The following is a 24,724-nucleotide window of genomic DNA, read 5'->3' on the forward strand; positions in this document are numbered from 1 at the left end:
TTCCAGGGCAGGATGGAAATTTCATGGTTGTACTTAAAAGGGGGTGGCGGGTGGTGAGAAGGAAGGGACAGCAGAATCTCGGGACTGTAAAAGAACCAACTTAAAGACTCAATATGCTTCCTATCAAAATCAGTGAGTACAGAATAAATGCACATTAGATATAAGGATTTATTCTTCGACCAGATTACAACGAACAGAGTCGTGGCCTCTATGGAAGATAATATTGTCTGAATTCAAACACTGAAGCAAAGTCTGGGCAAGTTTGTGACCTTCAACCTGCTCTAAATTCATCCTTCTCCTGGATTAGTTTTCAAATATATTCAACAGAAAAACTAAAATACTCTGAATTCATAAGATTTGAAACATATAATGCTTATAATCCTAGATGCGATGCACAGACTAAAACTAAGACACTGGTAAACATTAAAATTACTATTCTTTCTACAGTTTTGGACCTAGGTAAGCACCTGCAATGAAGCTGAATTGCTGTACGTTCTAGAAATATTAATTTTTCAATAAGAACCTCAGAATAAAGGGTATATTAATGCAAACAAAAAATGGTGAATTATTTTGATTCGATTTTTATGTAACAACCTGAGGAAGGCCAACGAAACTAAGAAAAACAGAGGGGCCAAGAGGTACTAAAGAGCATCATTCAATATGAAGTTTTGAAGACAAACTACAAAGGAATTGTTAAGATAAAGAAAATGTCAAGACTGACCACTAGGAGGCAGTAGCAAGCTATGAAAAAGGAGCTCCTTGTCTTAGGGCAACCATTCTCTAATACCCTTGCTGTGGTAATGCTGGTTATCTCTAAGGAAGGTATTTGAAAAGCTCGCCAAAAAAAATTAGTACTTAACTGTGATAGAGGCTATCCAATTAGTTTTAGATTAATTATGAAAATCAAAACACCCTTTTTTGCCTATGAGACTATAGCAAAATTTTAAAACACACACAACACATGCACACGCACACCCATGCCAGGGTCAGAAGTGAGGGGAAATTAATACTTTCACATTAGTGGGAATATAAACTGGTGTAGACATTTGAGGAACAAAATCTTATGACCTATTTGGAATCTAGCAAAGGACATTCACTCACATTGTTTGTCACAATAAAAAATCTTGAGACAATCTAGATAACTATCAACAGGGAAACAGTTAAATAAAAATCCGTATTATGGAATATTAAGCAGTATTTATAAAAAATGAGGTAGATCTACATTTTGATATGGAAGGACTTCTTCCACATAATATGTGAAAAGAACAATTGCAGAATGTAAATATACACATAAATACACACTCATATACAATGTTTGCAAAATTACATAGAAAAAAAGGATGAATATTAACTGTTGGGGAAGAGCTCAAATGAGGTTAAGGGGCACTGAAGTTTTATTGAATTTATTTCTAAACGCTTTTAACTTTTTCAACAAGCATACATTAGTCAATTATGTATATAATCTGAGTAAATGCAAAACAGAAAGCATTAGATTTAACATGACCATATTTGCTGTAGGAAAAGACTACAATTCATAATGAAGAATACCAAAATTATGAGCCCTTACAAGGATAAAACTGTATTTTAAAGCTACTGCTAATTTCAGTAAAGGGCAGTCTTATGCAAACAATTTGTAAAGGCCAATAGAAAATAGGGAGAGGTCAGGAGTATTTAAAAATGATGGGTCGCCTGGGTGGCTCAGTGGGTTAAGCCTCTGTCCTCGGCTCAGTTCATGATGCCAGAGTCCTGGGATCAAGTCCCACAACGGGCTCCTTGCTCAGTGAGGAGACTACTTCTCCCTCTATCCCTCCCCCTGCTCGTGCACTCTCTCTCTCACTCTCACCTTTTCTCTCAAATACATAAAATCTTAAAAAAAAAAAAAAAGTAAAGATGATTAAATAATAATAATAATACAATTTGGTTCCATAGCTACAAAGATGAACAACCATCCTCTGATTCCAAACACTTCCACAGAGAGAGAAAAAAAGGAAGGGAGACAGGCAGGGAGGAATTCTGAATAAAAAGGAATGAATTAGAACCTATAGATTCCTTGTCTCCACTTAAAAATGAGAATTTGGGGCGCCTGGGTGGCTCAGTGGGTTAAGCCTCTGCCTTCGGCTCAGGTCATGATCTCAGGGTCCTGGGATTGAGTCCCGCATAGGGCTCTCTGCTTGGCGGGGAGCCTGCTTCCTCCTCTCTCTCTCTCTGCCTGCCTCTCTGCCTACTTGTGATCTCTCTCTGTCAAATGAATAAATAAATTCTTTAAAAAAAAAAAAAATGAGAATTTGGACATTATGAAACATGCTGTAGAACATAATGGCAGATTTCATCACTACTAAATTCACTGGGCTCTTAAGAGTATTATAAATACCAACACACTAATAAATTATCTATTAGTTATATTTGGGAGTTTAATAATTTATATAAATTAATGAAAACAAAGAAGTGAAAAAAAAATTTAAAAACCCAGATCTGGAACAGGTCATATCTAACCCATTCTCATAAAAGGAATTACCTATTAATTTCTTTTAATGCTTCAAAAGATTACACAAACTTACTTCCGATCAGCTTGGACATGTTACCAAAAGAATTCATTCATTCATTCTTTTTTTTCTTTCTCCCTCCCTTTCTCTCTCTCTCCTGTATTTCCCTTTGTTTTTTCTTTAAGCCCTATTTGTGTATTTTGTACCCAATCTAAGTACTGACACCTCTCTTTCACTGACCCAATACCACAGCATCTAGGCATCGAATCCCTTACTTAGAATTACATCTTAAAAGGTCTTAAAATTGCCCAAACATATTGAATTTTGTAAAATATTTAGTAGGTTGGTAAAACTGATCAAAACTTTGCCTACTGAGTTACCACGTAAAATGACAACTCCATCTCTTTGTAAGTGGTTTATAGTTTGGGAGAAGGAGGAGCTGGAACACTAATTTCCAAGGCTGATTTAAGGCATTTTATTGCACTAAACAGACAAGACACCTTCAACAGATCTACATATACTCAGTAAGCTCCAAAGTGATTTGGAATATTGTTTTCTAAAGTCTCCTGGCAGTGACAGGTCCTATGGGGAAAAAGTTGCTTGGCAACTGGAATTCTTATTTACCAAGAAGTAATTTTATATAAAGCCTTCTAGTGATCCGTTATGTTGTTTGTTCTTATTGGTTACAACATTCGAAGGACAGTAAGCATAGGTGGCTACTTAAGACAGCAACAAACTAAGTGAGTAAACCTGGCGTTTCACAGACCTGTACCCCGGGGATAAAAATATATTATATGTTTAAAAAAAAAAAAAAAAAAAAGTGCAAAAAAAAAAAAAAAAAAAAGACAGCAACAAACTGATAGGAAAAAAACAGAATACAAAGTTATACTTAAATGAGTCACTTTCTCCCATGTTCTCTCCCCTCCATCCCATCCCCAAAGCAATTGTTTGGTTTTGCTCTTTGTGGGTTTTGTGTTTTTTTTTTTTTTTTTTTTTTTAAGCAAACATATTTTATTTCCCTCTCTTCTCCACCAAGTGTCAAAAGAAATTCAGCCACCCTCCAGCTTCCAAAAACTACACAGAGAAATGAAAACATTATGAATTGAACTCAGATGGTTCAGGAACTATGGGCAAGAGCATCTGGATATATAAAAGGATGATTTTGGGGAGGCCTGGATGGCTCAGTCTGTTAAGCAGCTGCCTTCGGCTCAGGTTATGGTCCCAGGGTCCTGGGATCAAGTCCGGCATCGGGCTCCTTGCCCAGCGGGGGAGCCTGCTTCTCTCTCTCCCTCTGTCTGCCACTCTGCCTGCTTGTGCTCTGTGTGTGTGTGTGTGTGTGTGTGTGTGTGTGTGTGTGAAATAAATAAAATCTTTAAAAAAGGTGGGGGGGATGATTTCATGAAAAGAAATCCTCTGCAGGCAGGAAGGGTATGACAGAAAAGATACTGTCTGTGGACAGGAGGGGCTCCATCGTAACTGTTTAGAGTATAAAATGCTTACACTGAAACAGCAGGCAGAAAAACAGCCAGTTATTTGGGAAAGTTGTCCCCAAACCAAGGCAGCTACTGGAACACACTGAAGAGCTGTAAGCCAGGCCCGGACTCTACGGCCTTTCCCTCTTTCCCTCTGCTGCAGAAAAACATCACATGCAGTGAATATCATCCCAGAAACCCTTGAAATTCAATACTAGATTATAAAATGTCACAATTTTAAAATTTAATAATAAAAAAATACTGGCCTGAATGGCTTGGATCTCTGCCCACAGAAATCACATAAGGAAATCAGCGAGTGCTTCCATTTTTTAAAAGATGTTTATTCTTGCTTAACCAGCACTGATAATTTCTTCTCTTTGGTTTTCTTGTTTATTTGCAGCCATAAGTTTCCACCCAAAAGAACCACACCCAAGCCACCAAACTGTCCAAAACCATGATGGATTAAAGTGTCTTTAGGAGCTGGAGTTTTTGTTGCTGTAATTACTTTTAATTAAACACTAATGCTCTCTCTGGAGAGTTTTACTCAGAACAATGCTCAACATCTCAAAGAGAAGAAAAACGACTGAATGGTGTGGTTAAGACAAGGCTCATTAAATGGGCCTCTTTTAAAGAGGCTTCCCTTCACCACACGTAAGTTTGGTAAACGAAATAATAAGATAGTGTTGTCCTTTAATAAAGAAAAGAAGGACTTTGTAGCTGTACTACCCTAAACAATTCTCACATGAAAACAGGACTTGAAACTAAAATCCCTTTTTTAGGATGCAGAGAAATTAGGAAGACGGGGGAGGAGACATGCTCTCTTAGAGTAACTCCCCAAATTGCTCTTGAAGGTGAATTATCACAAAAACCCACCCAGGCTGATTTCAAGTGACCAGAACCCAACAAGAAACAAAAGATTTAGTAATAATCTAAAGGAAGTTGTATTGATCCATTCCAAAGCACCACACCCACACCACTCATTGTTTCTGATGCCCCGTTAATTCTCTGTATAGTTCCCCCTTCAAGAAAACAATTCATTCAATAAACACTGTATCGTACATTTACCATCCCAGGCACTGTCCCACTAGCCAAAAACAGGAAAACAGCAATTTAAGGACTTACCCTGTTTATCATCAAATCTCGAGTCAACTTTGAAAGCCAGTTTTTAATACTTAATGGGAAGGTCTGGACTCCAAAATATTAATTTAAAATCACTGTCCTAACAGGATTTTTGGATTTATTTGGGGCTTTTCTGGTTTATCTGCAGTGGTAATCCAATCATTTGTGGGGTGTTGTGTGTGTGTGTGTGTGTGTTTTACCTTCATTAGCCTCTGGCCTTGAATTCTTGATATATGCAGAGAATTTGGCAAAGATGTCCATTCCAGCAGTATTTGATTCAGGGTGTTTTGGTGAAAGCTTCAAGTACCTGAAGGGGAAAAGTGAGAATGGATGATAGATCCTTGTAAGTTCTCTCCATCAATAAACCACTGTGCTAGCAGTTTCTTGACACCTTTTAACAGTTATTACTTTAAGAAATGCCATCATCTGTTTTCTATGGTATTTTTAAGATGTGTTTTTTCTTTAGGAAAGAAAGCTCTGCATTGTTTTTGTTCGCATATTAATTTTCTTGGCAACCAAAGGGCATCCGCACTCCACCTCCATTTTGTAAATTAGGATGTTGGGGAAACAGTCTACTTGCTCAGAGGCATGTGCCAAGCCAATGGCCATCTTAGAAAGAGAAGTCTGGAGCAGCACTGTCCAAAAGAACTTTCTATAATGATGGAAACACTCCATATCTGAATTTCCAATATGGTAGCCATTTCGTGAAGTGTGGCTGGCTATCTGAATATGAATTTGAGTGAACCAGTGTAATAGAAAGTTAAAAATTCACTTCCGCCATTGCAGAAGCCACATTTCAACTACAGAGCCTTCTTGAAACAGAAATGCCTACCAGGTCCCTGGCAATTGCCATGCACTGAAACACCCGATGCTACCAGAGAACCCAGACAGCGGGGAAAAGCGGGCATCTCGGGTCATCCACAGTAGTTTAAGGACAAAGACGGCAGGAAGCAGATCACTCACTTCAACTCCACACTTGGGATTTTCCAGAACCTCCCATGGGCTAGATATTGGTAAGGGTGGTACTGAGCAACAGAACAGTAAGACACTGGGAATTCTGCTCACAAGTGCTCTTACAAAGTTTATCTGCTTTGAAAACAGACATTCATGACACACAGCCTTTTTTTTCAACCACACAAATGTGTATTTTATATACTTAAATTCCAAACACACATACTCAGTGTCTATTTCCTCCTCAAATTGGAAAAGACATGGGAGAAGGCTCAGCTCCTCCCTACTCTCTTCCACAGACAGCTACACCCACTGGGAGTCGGCTCCACAGGAATTCTGACCATTAGCACCATTTTAGGGAACACTTAATCTGTTTAAAGGCCCTGTAATATTTCACTGGAAACTGGGCTTGATGTAGTCAAGACTTTGGGGGAAAAAAAATCTAACATTAAACTGGTAATTTAGATTTCTTCATGTGTTTTAGGATGCTGTCTTGCCACTTTTTTAAAAATTAAAAATGAAGGTGAGGTATTTTTAGGAAGAAATTTAGTTCAGTTGCAAGCTGTAGTGTCTGGTTAGTTTTTTTTATTCAAATTTTTTTACATGTGTAATTCTGAATTCTAGGAGAGACAGATCTAAAAAAATGGACACCAGAGATGATAAAATACCTACTGAATATATACATGTTCAATTAATCTTCCCTTTTAATATCTCTCTATTTTTAAGCTTAAAGATTTCTCTTATAAACAAAAATATTTACAGAATGAATTTTTCAGTGAACAGTTACAGTAAATGAATTTCATGAAGTTATAGACTATGTACACTATATTAGTAATATATGATTGATTTTTTTTTTAATTTTTTTATTTTTCCCCTCCCCTTAACTGTAGAAAACTTTATCCTCTTTTTTTCCCCCCTGCTTGTGCTAAAAGAGTTAATTCCAGGTTCAACATCCCTGAATTCCCTTTGACTATAAAAACAACCAGGCTCCAGTTTAAATGTTTTTACTGCTTGTAATACAGTAACTTCATTGACTCATTCCATTCCAAACAAAAAATAGCACAAAGAACATAAGTGATTCTTCAATACACTATGTCTTCCACTAGCCAAGTTTCCAAAATTATTCTTCTTTTCCCAACCACTATTTAGCAGTACCTCGTTTTTCTAATGAAGGCAGCTGGAAGGTAGGCTTACACTGCAGATCATTTATACCTTCATTGTTCACATATATTCATTTATTCCAATTATTAAGGGTCTACTCTGTATCAGGCATTACACTAAGTGCAGAGGTTGTACTGATGAGCACACAGAGGCATACTAGAGACCTATTTTAATGAACAGGTAAGAATGCAGAAGGATTTGCAATTGGCATATCCTTATCCATATGAAAACGGATGCTATTACAATTCTTAAAAAGAAAACAAAAAAGCACTGTTCTCTAAAGCAGGTTAAACAGGCCCTGTTCTTCTCCAAGACAAACCATTAAATCCGTACTACTAACTTGATGCATTCGATACCAGAACTGCAAGAGACCATTCACCTAAAACTCTCATTTTGCTTAAAAGGAAAGTACATTCTAGAAAGCTCATATACTGGGGCCCCTCAAATCCCTAGACTAGTTAGAAGCACTGCCAAACTACGACAGGCCTCGGTCCCCAAATCAAGTGCTGTTTCTGTTTTACTACAGACCAGATTCTCTCTGAATGATAAATCAAATCCTAAACCAAGAGGTCCTCAATCAGTTGCCAGCTTATCCGCATTCCCCCAAACACTGGATTTTAGTAATTCATCATTAATCACTGTCCCAAATAGCTTGATAAAGCAAAACTCTTCAATGACTGACAGTCTCATTTCAACGTTTGACTAAAGGTGGGCAAATAATCAATAAAAAGCCACGTGTCAACAACATCGTGGACACGAGCATCCGGGGCGTGCAGACTTTCAGATCCGTCCTTTAGTCTGTATGACATCACAGACTATTAACGCAGAGACTAGCTAAGAATATTTCCATCCTTTTAGGAAAGATCTCAGACATTTTCTTTCTCATGGGAATGTAAGAATAAAGTCTGATTATACAACCCATTAAGTTACCCTTGTAAATTCAACTTTCACTGTATTTCTCACTTTAAAAAAGGGTGGGGGGGGGCACCTGGGTGGCTCAGTGGGTTAAGCCTCTGCCTTCAGCTCAGGGCATGATCTCAGAGTCCTGGCATTGGGGGCCCCCTCCCCGGCCGGGCCCCCTCCCCCCCCCCCCCCCGCCTCCCCCGCCTGCTTCTCTGCATTCTTGTGATCTCTCTCTGTCAAATAAATAAATAAAATCTTTAAAAACAAACAAAAACAAAAAACATACATTAAAAAAAAAAAAAAGGCTTACTAACACTTTATAGGGTCCTTCTCCGAAACTGTCAACTCCCCTTCCCTTCTATCCTGTCATCAGAAAGTGAGCCAAGCACACAGGTCTGCCTCAGTTAAAAATCCAAGTTTCAGAGCTTTTCTGGACAAAGTATTCCCTCCATTCAAGCAAGGGGAATGAAATATATATTTATAAATACTTTCCCCAGAGGAGAAGATAGATAAAGTTTCTTCTTTCTATGTAGACTGGTCACACAGACCAGCAAAACTTCCTTGCTTTAAGCTCTTCACTAGTCTCTAGATTCTGAACAACTCTGGAACAAGCAGTTGCCTGAATTTATCTTTGTCATGACTGAATCAGAAGTGCTCACACAAAAACACTCTGTTCTCAGTATCATCAAATGCCAAAAACATGTTATTAGAAAATGCTAGATTCTGGTCTGCCAGCTTGTGCAACTCCTCTGCCTTTTCTCTTCATTCGGTCTAGAAACAAGAAGGCTCTCACTCAGCGTTAGGAGGAAGATGAGCCCTAGTTAAGGACCCGAGGCCCTCCTCGTTCTGGAGGGGAAAGGCAGAGAGCCAGGACCGTCCTTGAATGCCCTAGAACACAGGAAAGGGAAAGGAATGCCCCTTGGTCCTGGAAAGAACTTCCTCCGGCTCCTCCTCTAGAAACAATTCTGCATGATAAAGACTCTGCTGTCTCCGTCTGTCACCTCAGGGGCTGTGGAGCCCAATCAGGGGATAGCACTCCCAGTGGAAACAGGCTGCTCCAAGCAGGGAAATAAAAATTCACTGGGGGGATGCCTGGGTGGCTCAGTTGGTTAAGCGTCTGACTCTTCATTTTGGCTCAGGTCTTGATCTCACTAATCTGAAGTGAAGACTCACCTATTTCTTAAAACGGATTCATGAAATTTAGTTTGACAGCCAACTTCAGTCCCACTTGCTCATCGCAGGAGAAACTATCTTTGATTTCTCTCCTGCCTTTCCTCCAAGCCTGAGCTGGCCTACAATTTTACACTCACTAAAGCACAATCCCAATTAGAGACTTACATTTCACCTCTTTTGTAAAAGTCAAACTCAACAAAATAAAAAATAGAAAAAGAGGAGGAGGAAAACAGAAGAAACATGGGTTTTTGAAGTCTTATAGGCCAGGCTTTGAAGAGCTCTGCCACCAGTAACTATAAAACTAGGACAAGTTAGATTCCTCGTCTTTAGTTTCTCCACAAAGTCTTGGAGAGGAGTGAGATAATCCACAGTGCACAGTGCATGGCACATAATTAGCACTGGAATGTTCGTTAGTAACAGCAGAGGCATCAGCAACATCTGAAGTACTCACTTCTATAATCAAAGTGAAATTTTTAAAACTTTATTTAGAAACTCTCTTCAGAATATAAACTATAACAGAAAGACAAGGAAAATAATGGAAATAGGGATTGGGATTAAAGAGTACATTTAGCATGATAAAATAAAATAAAATGATTTACAAAAAAAAAAAAAATCCCACAAGAAAAATACCCTTCAATTTAGCACACAGTGAACCCTTTAGAACTGAAAGATCTCCAAGTTTTAAATTAAATTATTTAAACTGAAAGAAGAGACAATCTCTGGTTAGAGTAGCTCTATGAATATGCCCAAACAAAATCAAGTTGATTTCTATATATAAAAAGCAAAGTGAAAATATTTATTTTGGGGGTGCCTGCTTGGCTCAGTTGGTGAAGCATCCAACTCTTGATCTCAGGGTTGTACATCTGAGCCCCACAGTGGATGCAGAGATTACTTAAAAATAAAACATTAAAAAAAAAAAAAAAAAAAGAAGAAGGAAGAAAATGTTTATTTGCAAGGTCTAATTAAAAAAGCTATGATACATCTTACAGAAGCTGCTAAGAAACCAGAATGTTTTTATATTGGTTCTACCATTATCTTCATGTCCATAACCTCTGAGAAAAATAGCAAGAAGGAACAATTACAATTGTTGTTCCTACAGTTGAAGAAAGCCTGGAATGCCCGTCGTTCCTTCATTCATTCACCTGTGAGATGCCTCTTTTTGTACATTAAAGCTAATTCAAGTGTTCATTCTTTTTTAAAGCCTTTCCTGGTTCTACTCACTTTCCCTCACCACACCACGACCTCTCCATCCATACTGGAGTGTGTTTCCTGAGGATAGGAATTATGTCTTATTCACTACCGTATTCATAAGGCTTTGTTGCCTAGTAACTGTAGAATAAATGAATGAGTAAATTCTGAGTAACTGATTATTTTAGAACCCTCTGACCCAATAATCCCCTTTCTGGGAAATTTATCTGGATATGGAGAGTAAGAGTCAAATCAACTAGCAAGAAAGGCTTGGGCCAGAAGAAAAACATTTCAGGTTTTCAGAATAATGAAACCAGAAAAGCCTAAAGCAAACCCTAATGTGTTGAACCTATGCCAAGATTACAGTACAATGCAAAACGGCACATTTGCAATTCAGGTAACTCTCATTATAGTCCATCTATCCCTCACCCGTACCTCTAGTTGAGTACCTTAAAATCATTGACCATGTGGACTAATGTGCAGGACCTGGGAATCTAGAACACTTCAAAGAAATACTTAAATAAAAACTGAATCCCAGGGACACAGTCTAAAAAGTCAATTCCCTTGGGTGACAGCTTCAGACAGTTACCTTTAAAATGACCTGGTAAGAAATCCCCCAGCAACCTGCACTGCCTGCTTGGAGCTTCCAGCTGGGTTCAGTCTGAATCTGTCTCTCCCCATTTCTTCTCTTCTCAGTTGGGGACCAATTCCCCTCAAAGAACCAGTCTTTCCTAACCTAGCTCTCATGTCCCAAACCTACTTTCAGTGTATACGCTATAGCTTAATCACATTCCTACCTATGCTTATTGGCCTAGCCAGAAGCCTGTTCTGACATCAGTGTAGCATTAACTGTAGCATTAATTATAATGAATGAAGAGAAGCCCTAGTCACTGAAAGTTAACGCTGTATGGATTGAACTCCCGTACCATCCAGAGAAAGATCTCTAAGGGCCAGAAAAGACCAAACTTTAAAGAGAATAGCAATATTTTCATGCGTATCTTTCTTTGATACTCACTTGGGAGGGCATAAGACTTCTTCAAGAAATTCTTCAATCTTATTTACATCCGTTTTGACTTCATTGTTGAAAGTTATAAATGGTGGGTGGGTCCCAGGAGCCAAGTTCTGCAGGTCTGCAGGCTTCCTGTTAAGCAAAACAGTCAAAATTGAATCATTTTTTATTCTGGGAAGGCAATAATACTTTAAATACTCAGAGTGTTTCTAAATGTTTATGTATGCAAAATTGAAAATGAGTAGAAGAATTAGTAATTTGGGGGGACGCCAAGGTGGCTCTGTCAGTTAAGCATCTGACTCTTGATTTCAGCTCAGGTCATGATCTCAGGGTTGTGAGATCAAGCCCTGCATCGGGCTCCATGCTGGGCATGGAGCCTACTTAAGATTATCTTTCTCCCTTTGCCCTTCCCAGATCGCACTTGCTCGCTCGCTCTCTCTCAAAGAAAGAAAGGAAAAGTCGCAGTATTTTTTCCACTAGTTTAACAGCTGCAATACTGTTCTACTAAGAAGCAAACCTTCAAAAAGCACAAAATTCATGATAAGAAAATCAGGAATCTCTGACTCTAACCAAAAGACAAAGGCCCCCATTCTTATTCTAAATTCAACTGAAGTGCTTATTAGAAATGGCGGTAGAATTGAGAGGAAACAGTTTCTAGTCTCAGCTCCAGCACCAGCTCATTGTATGGATGAGTAAACCATAACTTCTCTAGGTCTTCCTTTTTTTCTTTTCTTGTAAAGTCAGGAAGAAGAGCAGTTCATTCCTATAGTCCTAAGTATGAGATTCCAAATTCAGCAGCTACCAATTTTCCATTTTCCTAGAAGTTCACACTCAACAAGGAAAACGATCACCAGTCAAAATGACTTCAGTATAGAAAACATGGCATAACCAAAGGTAAAACACAACACAGAAAGGGCAAAATATTATAGTGAATAAGAAGGGCTCAAATATGTCTTAGATTAAGAATTTTGTCCAAGTTCATTAAAAAGCCATCAACAAGTCAAACAGGCGCCAACATAAACTGATACACAATAGATCAAATAAGTGAACACAGAGAAAAATGTAAAAAAAAAAAAATTAGCAAAGAAATTGAAGAGTAAACTATGATGACATCTCTCTTCTATTAATTAGGAAAAACTGAAAATACACAGAACACTGATAAAGATGGTGAAAATGTATACTTACAACTACTAATAGCATGGAATGTTGGCACCACTCTATTAAAAAGCAAAATGGCTCACTTAAGCCCACCAGTGAATCCTAGGATCAATAATAATGACAAGATAGCGAGTATATCCTAATGATAAAATACAAAGCAAACATCAACATCTATGAAGTATTCTTACCGAAGTTGAACCTGAATCTAGAATCAGGCCTCTTAAAGCAGTTGTCTCTCAAAGTACGATCCAGGGACCCTTTCACCAGGCGGTCCATGAGGTCAAAACCATTCTCATAATACTAAGACATCATTTAGTTTTTCCACCCTCATTCCCTCATGCCTGAATCGTAGGCTACTAGTTGTGTGGTATCACAAAGGGATGTATACACAAACAGACATAAGAATCTGTCTTCTATTAAGGCAGACATAAGAAATGTACCGAAATGTAAAACAATGCCACTCTTCTAACTAACTTTGTTTTGGAAAATACAGTTTTAATTATAAACATATTTTTGTGGGGACGCCTGAGTGGCTCAGTGGGTTAAGCTGCTGCCTTCGGCTCAGGTCATGATCCCAGGGTCCTGGGATCGAGTCCCGCATCAGGCTCCTTGCTCGGCAGCGAGCCTGCTTCTTTCTCCGCCTCTGCCTGCCACTCCGCCTGCTGGTGTATGTGCGCGCGCGCGCGCGCGCTCTCTCTCTCTCTCTCTGACAAATAAATAAATAAATAAATAAAATCTTTAAAAAATATTTTTGGGATAACAAAATTACAATTTAACAAAATCACGATTGTTCTAACTAGTATATAGGTTTTAAATTTCTCAGCTTTAATTTATAATACAGTAAAGTTGATAGCTATAATCCACGTAACTGAAAGCTTTTTGAGGCCTTTAATAATTTAAGAGTATAAAGGAGTTCTGAGACCAAAAATTTCATTTAGGAAACTTGAGGAGATGCAGGATAAAGTTAAATGATACCACAAAGAAGCAATCAAATACAAAATTCGGGACACTCTACAGTTCAAAAGAATGGATTTCTACCAGTCAATGGCATGAAGGAAAAAAGCCACAAATGGTAGTTGGAAGGAAATGCTGCAGATTAAGAAAAATTTAAGAGACATAACAACCAGATATAATGAGTAGAATTTGTTTGGATCCTGATTTGAACAAACCAGGCAAAGAAAAAAAAGATATTTTGGAGCTAATTTGGGAGATCGGATCATACGCTGGGGACTAGACGTGAAAATGACAGGGTGGTCGGGTAAGAAAACGTATGTGCTGCTTGGAGATGTACGGTGAAGTATGGAGGGTTGAAATGACATAATTTCTGGGATTTGCTTTAAAACATATCAGGAGAGAGAAAAATAAAAAGAAAAAAGGGGACAAAGCAAATGGGTAAAATCTCAATAACTGAGTTGAAGTTAGAGGGAAGTTTATTCTATTCTTGCATATGTTCAAAAGCTTTCATAATTAAAAAGATAAACTTCAAAAAACTGAAAACTTTAAAAAGGCACCAAAAAAACTGCTTCAAAGAACTTTCCCCCCTACCTATTATTATGTCCCTTCCTTCCTTCCTTAACACAAATGCAGAGAATTTGAACAAAGGAAATCTCTAAGTGTACCATGAAGGTGAAATACTTTGTCACTGAAAAGGATTTTAAAGATAGAGTGTACCTCAAAATCTCTACTCATCCCAGCTTATCCATTTTCCTTGGTCTTACACATACCCCTTCACGGTCCCTTCCCACTTTTTTCTCCCTCCACCCCATTAAGATTTAGAATGTGCTGCATCTATGACTACATTCCAAAAATACAAAGGCTTATTAATGATCTGATCAGTCCAAATTTTCTAGCTCAGAACGCCCCCACCATCCGAGCTCTGGAGCCCATCTCCCTCCCAAAGAAAATAAGACATAAAAATATAAAACATAAAACCAAAGAAAAATAAAACTTATCTTCTATCAACTTGTATAAGTACCTAAGCTCTGAAAAAGGACTTTTAAAAGTCAAAATCTGATTTGATATTCAATTCTGATTCCCTTCCTGAGCACGCGTTGGTCTGAGAAGGTAAAATTGAGCACAGAATGACAGGAATATAAGAAAGCTGAGCAAGTCTTTCAGATCCACATTTATTTAAACGGTGACTTGTGCCATGAGACTCCTGGAATTCATGTAAGTACTCGACTCCAGATCAGACCTAGTCCATTTCTAGGTTTCATTTCTTTGGTTTGTTTGGTTAGTCCTTTTTACTTCTCACCCTGACCACCTGTTCTTTGATCACCAACAAGTCCAAGAGGTCCCAGACCACGCCATCTTTGGTCTTCAGTCCCCCTCACAGTCCCACTCACAGCTCACAGATGTTTCCAGTTAGACTTTATTTCTTCCTCAACTCACCAAGACCTTGTACATAACCAAGGATCCAGAAACCCGAACAGTTCAGGGTGTATATTTTCAAATCTTAACATTTCAAACTTTTTTTTCTAAGATTTTATTTATTTATTTGAGAGACGGAGATCACAAGTAGGCAGAGAAGCAGGCAGAGAAAGAGGAGGAAGCAGGCTCCCCGCCGAGCAGAGAGCCTGATGCGGGGCTCGATCCCAGGACCCTAGGATCATGACCTGAGCCGAAGGCAGAGGCTTTAACCCACTGAGCCACCCAGGTGCCCCTCAAATCTTAACATTTTAAAGCTAAAAGGGGGGGGGGGCAACTGGGTGGTTCAGTTGGTTAAGCATCAATTGGTTTCAGCTCTGGTCATGGGATGGAGCCTCTCATTGGGCTCCAAGCTCAGCAGGCTGTCTGCTGGAGATTCTCTCTCTCTTGCCCTCCCCCAACCACCGTCACTCTCTCTAATAAATAAATAAATCTTTTTTTAAGGGTTTTTTTTTTTATTATATTTTATTATATGACAGACAGAGATCACAAATAGGCAGAGAGGCAGGCAGAGAGAGAGGAGGAAGCAGGCTCCCTGCCAAGCAGAGAGCCCAATGCAGGGCTCAATCCCAGGATCCTGGGATCATGACCTGAGCCGAAGGCAGAAGCTTTAACCCACTGAGCCACCCAGGTGCCCCTAAATAAGTACATCTTTAAAAATAAATAAATATGACTTTTCTCATTCCCAAGTTATAAAATATATTCATCAACATTTTTATGACTAACAGTCCCTTAATGCCTAAATGTAAGGTAATAACATACATCTGTGTTTTACAAACAATTTTTTCATGAACAAAGTAGAGTTATTAAAGGGGGAGAGAGGACAGATGCTTTACAATAACCCATGGGGGGAGGGCAACAAAATAAGTAACGGCTATTCTATAATAAATTATGACAGCTTTTAGCTCTCCAAATAAAAATATTTATTAGGGGAGGGATAGAGTTGGCATGGTAGAGAAGAAAGAGCCAACGACTGAATAAAAAGGACCTGGCTGATTAAAGCCCCAAATTGGATACTTCTGCCATCCACCAGCTACGTGACAAAGGAAATCACAACCTCTTTGGATTTCCTGCTCTGTACCGCGATGTAAGACCTGCTTTGCCTGTGAAGATCAAATCAAATAAGAGCATGAGCTAAACCAAAGCATGCAAATGAGATGCATGCCTGCTTTCAGGCTCACTTTAACTTAGCGTTATGCAGGAGATGAGTCTTGGCAGTTTTTAAACTCTACTTGAGTCTGATGGTTCAAAACTGGTTATCTAGCATTAACTGAATGGCAATAAGAAATTGGATTAAGCGAGGCTTATAAGTTAGGTGTCTGTGTGGCTCAGTCGGTTAAGCGTCTGCCTTCAGCTCAGATCATGATCCTGGAGCCCCAGGATCAAGCCCCACATAGGGCTCTCTGCTCAGTGGAGAGTCTGCTTCTCCCTCTGACCCTCCACTCTCTCTCTCTCTAAATAAAGAAATCTCAAAAAAAAAAAAAAAAAAGAGAGAGAGAGAGAGAGAGTCTTATAAAGTAAAATGAAATCAAGCAAAGGACTACCAATTTTCTACTAATATCAGGAACTAGTGAATAGTCCACTTTGTTTCTGCTGAAAAGCTGTATCGATTTTTAAAAAACAAAGGTGGTGAAACTATTCTCTAGGATTAAGTGTTGAGATGAAGAGAAACCATGTTGGGTCCTTACTCCAAGTCAAAGTAGGTCCCAAAAGAAACTTGGACACATCTAAATGCATCAACGGACTTCAAGCTGCAACCACAGAGGTGACTTAGAAGCTGGATGGAGTCATCAGCCAAGCAGAATCTCACTCCGTACTCCCAAGGCCTCAGGTGTTTTGTCTGACCCACAAAGGCTCATTTTACAGACGCTGCACAGAAACTTAACATTTCTGAAAGTGCAGTGGGACAGAAATGAAACCGAATGTACAGGCAATGGCTAAAAATGTCAGGACATCTGTGGTTTAGCTCCTAAAAGCCCTTCAATAAATACTCAACGATTCATTCAAACTCATTCCCTTAAGTGACATCTAGAAAAAGCAAAGTGCATATAATTCATGCCATGAGATAAGAGCACAAATACTCTTCAATGTCTGGGGGTTTTCTTGTTTTTAATGTTACTTATCTGAGTAGTCTCTCTCTCTCTCTCTCTTTTTTGGGGGGGGGGGTCAGAGTAGATGAAAAAAATTCTTCTGTTCTCTCTCATTTTGCTTCTTGTTGAAGAAAAGGAAATAAAGAGAAACAAAATAACACCAGACAGAGAGGGAAAGGAGGAATAGGAGGAACCTCATGGGACCTAATACTTTAAGCAACTTAAGTGGCTTAACTTCAATTAAAGTTTAATTCGGTACACTTGCGACAATTGGAGAACACTGGGCCAGTGGCTCAGTTCCAGCTGCTTCTTATAAAATGAGTGCAGTAGGGCCACAGGACACTGGAGCTGGGGTTTAAAGATGACCTAATTTTGTAACAAGCTGACTCCACTAAATGGAGGGAAAAAATATTAAGTATGTAGAACTTATATTTTTTTAAAGGTTTAATTAATTTATTTATTTGAGAGAGAGAGAGAAAGAGAGAGTGTGTGTATGTGTACATGGGGAAGGGTGGGGGAGAGAACTCAAGTCTGCTGAGCATGGAGCCCACCTGGGACTCAAGGTCACAACACCAAGACCATGACTAGAGCCGAAACTCAAGAGTCGGATGTTTAACTGACTGAGCCACCCAGGGCCCCCTAAAACTTCTATTTTTAATTGAGTTATTTTGGAAGGTACTGATTTTCAAGGCATAAAATTCATCCACACAAATCAAGAAAATACTGGACACTGTATGGCAAGCATGAAAAAAAAATTAACACAAAAAAATCCTCCATTTGTTTCAGAATACTTTACTCCTATTAATTATTCTTCACTAAGTTTGCCATATTCTGACTAAAGTCACCAGCTGAATGAATGAATCATGGATTCACCAAAACATACACACCAAGATCCCGGTTACTAAGTCCTGGTCTAAGTGTCCCAATGCAATAGTTAAAGGATTTTATATTGATGACATGGTATACTGCTAAATCTTTGTCTACTTTAACGTCAATTTGCAGAGCAATCGTGTTAAAACAAAACAGGACTCACCAAAAGGTTTCAAATATAGCTTCTATAATTCTTAAGAGATTTTCTTAACACAGTTGAGAGAGATTACACACTGACAGGTTGAGAAAAGCATTCACCAATAATGTTTTTCTACTTCAGCTCTTAGGGACGTCCACAGGATCTATCACCTTTGAAATAATTTTGAAAAAGACCAGAAAACGTGGCAGTGAAGCGTGCTCTCTCTCTGTATGACTGTCCATGTCTGTCTGTCTGTCTCCGAGTTTTTGTCCCCTCGCCCTCAAAACACACACACAGGGCATCTCTGTGATTCAGAATGCATTTGTGAAACACATATCTTGATTTGCAGGGGTAACAAGGGCTTCACGTAGCTCAAGTCAACCTCACAGAGGGAAAGAAGGGAATCTGTACTCCTGACTGGCCAACAGCAGGAAATGCAGGGTTTCTCGGAAAGGCTGGCCTGTCCCATTCCATTCAGTCTCTCTGTATGTGTCATTCACACCACTGTCACCACCTGGAAACCAAACATCTCTCAGCTTGCTGAAGCCATTTTTCAGAAGGATGGAACCAAAAAAACATGACAAGGAAAGCAAACGATCTGAAGAATCTATTTAGAAATCAGATTTTGTTCTGAGTTTATAAATGACTTTCAAGATATGCAAAACTATCAGTTTTATGGCTCTATGGCTCCATGTTAAATGGTTACAAAACTGTTAAAGTTTAAACTATCATAATAAGCTTCCAAAACTTTGGTATTATTACAGCAACTTACAAGTGAGTCTTACACAATACCTTACAAATGGTATGCTGACATGTGAAGCAGAAGGAAACCATTTGTGACAATGCAGAGGATGAGAAAGTTTCAGCGTTTAAGGAGGAAATGGGAACAGAAGCATACATTTCCCAGATCTTTTTTTTTTTTTTTTAAAGATTTATTTATTTGTCAGAGAGAGAGAGAGGGAGAGAGAGCAAGCACAGGCATACAGAATGGCAGGCAGAGGCAGAGGGAGAAGCAGGCTCCCTGATGAGCAAGGAGCCCGATGTGGGACTCGATCCCAGGACGCTGGGATCATGACCTGAGCCGAAGGCAGCTGCTTAACCAACTGAGCCACCCAGGCGTCCCCCCAGATCTTTTAAAAGCAGCCTTCTCCAATTTATTTATTTTCTCAGAGACTATCACGGAAGAGGGATTTTATTCACTGGCAATATAGCATATATCACTGCTTTTACAATAAAAAGCTAATTAAAAAAAAAAAAAAAAACTAATTTCTTTCCATACCGACAGCACTCTCACAAAAGTGGTGAACATTCCTAAAACCCACTGGACTTTCTAGAAGGGTGGCAAGCACCAACCCCACAAAGTGACACAGTACAAGAAAGAAAAAAGATTCTCTTTATGTGCAGGGAAAGCGGCGTTATGACAGGAAGCAGAGTGGCTATGGTTGGCTTACAAAGCTGATTTTCCAGAAAAAGGCTAAAACTACAAAGAAGATTGTGCTGAGGCTTGAATGTGTTCAGCCCAATTGCAAATCTAAGAGAATGCTGGCTAATTAAGAGATGCAAGCGTTCTGAACTGGGAGGAGATAAGAAGAGAAAGGGCCAAGTGATCCAGTTCTAAGCTTCATGGGTTTTTGTTAATTTTTTTTTAGCTTCATATTTTATTATATTATGAAGACAATAAAACCTTGAGGTTATGTTCACGTCATTTGGTTGCAGTTGGTCTTTTAAGAGGGAAATAAACTAGTGCCATCAATTTAAAAAAAAACTAATTTCTTTTTCATTTCCACTCTCATTTCTCAAAACTAGAAAAGTTAGGGTACCTGGGTGGCACAGTTGGTTAAGCGACTGCCTTCGGCTCAGGTCATGATACTGGAGTCCTGGGATCGAGTCCCACATCGGGCTCCCTGCTCAGCAGGGAGTCTGCTTCTCCCGCTGATATCTCTCAAGTGTTCTTTCTCTCTCTCTCTCTCTCTCACTCACTCAAATAAACAAATAAATAAATAATTTTTAAAAAAAATAGAAAAGCTTACCTAACAAGTATGTGACACTCAGTTATATCCAAGTCAGCATCTCGTGTGTGTGTGTGTGTGTGTGTGTGTGTGTGCGCACGCGCGCGCACCTGTGTCAGAAAAACAGAGACAAAGATAATAGACAGGGGTGATGGCAGATTACTGTTGTCACACCTTCTTCTTTCTCTTCCCTTAGCCTGCCTCTTAGGCTTATCTGTGATTGCTGATCTAAAGATGTTGATCATTGATTTAGAAATTTCTGGGCGTGGGTGCCTGGGTGGCTCAGTGGGTTAAGCCTCTGCCTTAGGCTCAGGTCATGATCCCAGGGTCCTGGGATCGAGGCCCGCATCAGGCTCTCTGCTCAGTGGGGAGCCTGCTTCCCCCTCTCTCTCTGCCTGCTTCTCTGCCTACTTGTGATCTCTCTCTCTCGCTGTCAAATAAATAAATAAATAAAAATCTTAAAAAAAAAAAAAAGAAATTTCTGGGCGTAATGAAGATAGCAGAAGTCTTCAAAGATTTTCATCACTGCCACAAACCTGTCAGCCTAGAAGTAGGATATAAAACAATGAATTTTATTCAACAACAGGTCTGAAAATGGTCTAATGAATAGTGAAAAGGACCTTGAATGGTGTTTTAGCACATAGTAAACACTGAAGAAGAAATGTTAATGTTTTCCTTCCTTTTTCATGAATTTAAAAATGAGATAACTGACCTCCAAAGATGAGGCGTCCTGCCCAGTGTCCTAGGGAAACCAGTGACAGGGCTCTCTCCACACAGAACCAGGTCTCTCTCCCTCCTCCACTGCTCCCATTTGATGACACGTGATAACATCTTTAAATATGCCCCCATATTTTAATATTTTCATTTATATTTACTTGAAGGTTTTGCTTAAATGGTGCTTGATGTAAGCCTAAAATCCTTCTGAAACCTGGGCACTTTTTTTTTTTTTTTTAAATCTACAAGTTCTGTAATACAACTGCGACGTGAACAGAAAATGAGGTTTAGAAATGACTCCCCACAAAGCATGAAGGCAGTGCTGGCAGGCGAGCAACAGGAGGCTGTGCCGAGCCTCACAGGGGCACAGGAGTACCACCAGCAGAGCCATTAACACCAACTCCATTCAAAGAGAACGTGTCACACAGTGCCAGAACTGGAAACTAGCTTGTTCTAGGATGAAATGTCATGTAATGATAATTTTCTCAGAGCACAGAGTGGGCCTCTAAATAGCTCGCAATTGAGTCTTACTGCTCTCCACCAAAGGTTAGTTCTGCGATCAGTCCTCTTCAGCAAGGAATTAGCAATTACCGGGAGAAGCAAGAAAATAAGCACTAGAGGCATTTCCTCCCCCACAGTTTTATAAGAACAGTCATATCTAAAGTTTTAACGTTAAGATTATGAGCGGTACTTTTCTACTACGGAGTGTTTTACTCCTCTGTGACAACTTTATCTTCCAACAGTTTTTTGAACCCATGTTCACTCTCCTGAAATCTTACTCAAGACTCTAAGTGTCTAAGTTCATAGAAAAGGTCCGGAAGGATAAAGACCAAACCAAAATGCAGTGGTATCTGCGAGGGGAAAGCGAACGACTGGGGCCTGGGGGTGATGAGGGGATTCACGGTCATGTACTACTTCTACACTTTCGCTGGCCCTCGGGAAGCATGTTTTAGATGCACCAGTGACCTAAGATTTCTAAAGAAAACCAGTATAGGCTCCAATTGTAAGTGTTTTCTGTTGATTTTATACAAAGCCCTAGAAAACAAACAGACATCTTCTTTGGATGGTAATACTGACTAATTAGGAAGCCCTGAATCTTTCATCCTGCCTCTCATGGGTGACTTTTTACACATAGGTATATTACTCTGGAACTTGTAAGTCCTCAAAGATCAACCAACATACAGAAATAATGTCTTCAGGAGTTTGTACAGGAAAAGGGAAACAGCCATTCTGAGCCCACTTCCTCTCCTGAACCAGAGTCCCTGGCTCACGGCGCTATCCCCGGTAGGGACCACAATCAAGCACTGTGTTGAGCTGCTCAAAGAAGGCTTTCTCGAAGCGTGGCAGTCAACTCACTTGCTCCAAGCCAAAAATGGGATGGGAGAAATCCATGTATTTTAAGACACAGTTAGGGTGTGTGCCTGGTAGCATGGTCTATTTTTAGAAGTTACATTGAGAAACTTCCTTTTTGAGTGCATGTAGGGAGAAAAAAACAGTAATAGAAGGGTAACTGCATGAATTATTTCATTCTTACTGCAGCTCTGTCCAAAATGAGGTAGGTAAATCCCTGAAAGAGCCTGCAGTTTGAGCTCTCACTATCCCCAGAGGCTTACCTCTGCATTCCCATACATAACTGAAGGGGTTCCTGGAAGACTCCATGGCTTATTTTCAATAAATAGACCTTAAGTCTCCAAAAATCTCAAAGAAGTGCACTAGCAGTAACTAAAGAATAAAGTGTAAGAAATGGACAGAAGTCCAGGGAATGCCAGCTGAGAACTGGGAACGGGATGACAGCTCCCAGATAACTCGCTTGGCGACACCCGGAGGGATAACACACATGAATTCCACCACACATCATGTGACAGCCCGTCCACAGTCTTTCTGGACACTGTTCGTGACTGAGTCGCTTAAAATAATAAGCAGCAAACCACATTGCTGCCTTTGTGTCAAGAGGAATACATTTCCACTGCCCAATCCTGGATTTTCTGTTAATGTAACTGCTCTTAACCCTTGATTTAAGTGTCTTTTCCCCTAATTACGAACGTCCTTCACCTCAAACCTGTTTGTTAAGGAAAAACAGAAGCTCCTGAGTAAAGGGAGAGCTTACGCTTTATCAGGGCTCTGCTCAGCCCTCTCTACTTTGGTCTGTGGAGAGACAGAGACAACTCTTCAACTAGCAAGACCAATCACAGGGCCACAGACAATCACTCTTATTTTACAATATATTTAACCAAATATGGTTAAAATCATATTACAGAAAATTCCCATTATTCCCTGAAAAGCAGAATAAATCAAACAGACCAGAGCAGCATTCATCCTCCTAAAACCGCACACTTGTCTTCAAGGATCCAGATTATATACACACCATGTGTTTGGAACATTCTAAACCAATAAGCTATCTGCTTAGAAAGTTCTTCAGAGGGACGCCTGGGTGGCTCAGTTGGTTAAGCCGCTGCCTTCGGCTCAGGTCATGATCCCGGCATCCTGGGATCGAGTCCCACATTGGGCTCCTTGCTCAGTGGGAGCCCGCTTCTCCGAATGCCTCTGCCTGCCACTCTGTCTGCCTGTGCTCACTCTGACAAATAAATAAATAAAATCTTAAAAAAAAAAAAGAAAAGAAAGAAAGTTCTTCGGACCTCCACGTTCACACTGGAAAGTCAAAACTGAATTCCTGAATCCACACTAAAATTTAGCTCCTGGTACGGCTCTTGAAATTAAAGGTAAACAATAAGTTCTTAAAAATACTGAGTGGCTAGTAAACTCAATTTACTGACACTGTGAGTTATCCATAATATTTATACAAGTTAAATTTGCCCACAAATCAGATCAACTTTAATATTTATTTCCTTTAGAAAACATTCACACGCAAAGTAAGGAATGGGGAGAGAATCAAACTGAAAACAGTATATATTCAACTTAAGTTCATTTCAAACTGCAACGAAGTCTTACCTCTTCAGGTCCACAGTTGTGACACTAAATACAACTCCTTTGAGCCAAAGTATCATGAAGAGCCTCTGGGAAAAGGGGCAGTTTCCTATGCTTTCACCATCACTGCCAGCCTGGGAAAGAGAAATCAACATTGGAGAACAGGGTCAAGGTGGTGATACTCAAAACGATAGACCTTTTCCTGACTTATACACAAGGGTTCGAGAAAACAGAAGAAGTTGCGCTGTAGAAGGAAGGGTGGAAACTCAGGTCTCTTATTCTGCTCTTTCATTTGCCCCCCCCCCAACCTTCTTAAAAATGGCCACTCTGCTACAGCACTATCCTAGAGAATTTTCTGCAATGGTAGAAACGATCTGTACTACCACTGACCAAATACAGTAGTCAATTGTGACGTATAACTAATGAGTGCTTAAATGTGGCTAATTCCACTGAATTTTTTAATTTGCCTTTTTAATTAATTTTATGAAATGTTAAGTCATCTCCTGTTCTGTGAGATGGCATTTTTTTTTTATAGGGCACCATAAAGGAGAAAACTTGCAGGTTTCCAAAGAGTTAATAAAGTAATCACCAACGCCCACCCATTTAAAAAAATATTCATTATAAAATCCCATATCCTGTTTTACACATTCCTTCAAGGAGCAAGAAAATAACAAGATATCTTTATTAAAAAGAACTATCTGTAACCTTACTTAATATGAATGGAGCAGCTGACAACTTCCCCTAGCTCAATGATGAGATAGAATTTTCCTAAAAATCAGGGTGGGACAGATCTTTACTTCTGTCACATATGCCTCCAGTTTACAAAGGAGGGAGGGGGGAAGCCGGGCACAGGAGGGGGGAAAGCAAGCCAGCATGCTGGAAGAGAACATTCTGACACTTGCTACGGAGCAACACAGCCATCTCCACCACAAA

At 39.5% G+C, this 24,724-nt stretch overlaps 1 protein-coding gene and 1 pseudogene across 2 annotated transcripts in view; one reads left to right on the top strand and one right to left on the bottom strand.

The window, feature by feature from the left end:
- Positions 1-24,724, bottom strand: part of LOC111154746 (chloride intracellular channel 4) — a 71,616-nt gene that overhangs the window by 13,104 nt on the left and 33,788 nt on the right. For both annotated transcript variants that reach the window (XM_022514631.1, XM_022514632.1), the window contains exons 2-4: positions 23,816-23,925; positions 11,466-11,591; positions 5,275-5,381 (exon numbers count right to left, since the gene is read on the bottom strand). In XM_022514631.1, coding sequence (XP_022370339.1) covers positions 5,275-5,381; positions 11,466-11,591; positions 23,816-23,925 — 343 coding nt within the window. The remainder of the gene's footprint in view (positions 1-5,274; positions 5,382-11,465; positions 11,592-23,815; positions 23,926-24,724) is intronic.
- LOC111154627 lies at positions 13,860-19,761 on the top strand (annotated as a pseudogene).

The sequence above is a fragment of the Enhydra lutris genome, unplaced genomic scaffold (assembly GCF_002288905.1).
Source record: "Enhydra lutris kenyoni isolate GAN:26980312 unplaced genomic scaffold, ASM228890v2 scaffoldscaffold38, whole genome shotgun sequence".
NCBI classification, from domain to species: Eukaryota; Metazoa; Chordata; class Mammalia; order Carnivora; family Mustelidae; genus Enhydra; species Enhydra lutris.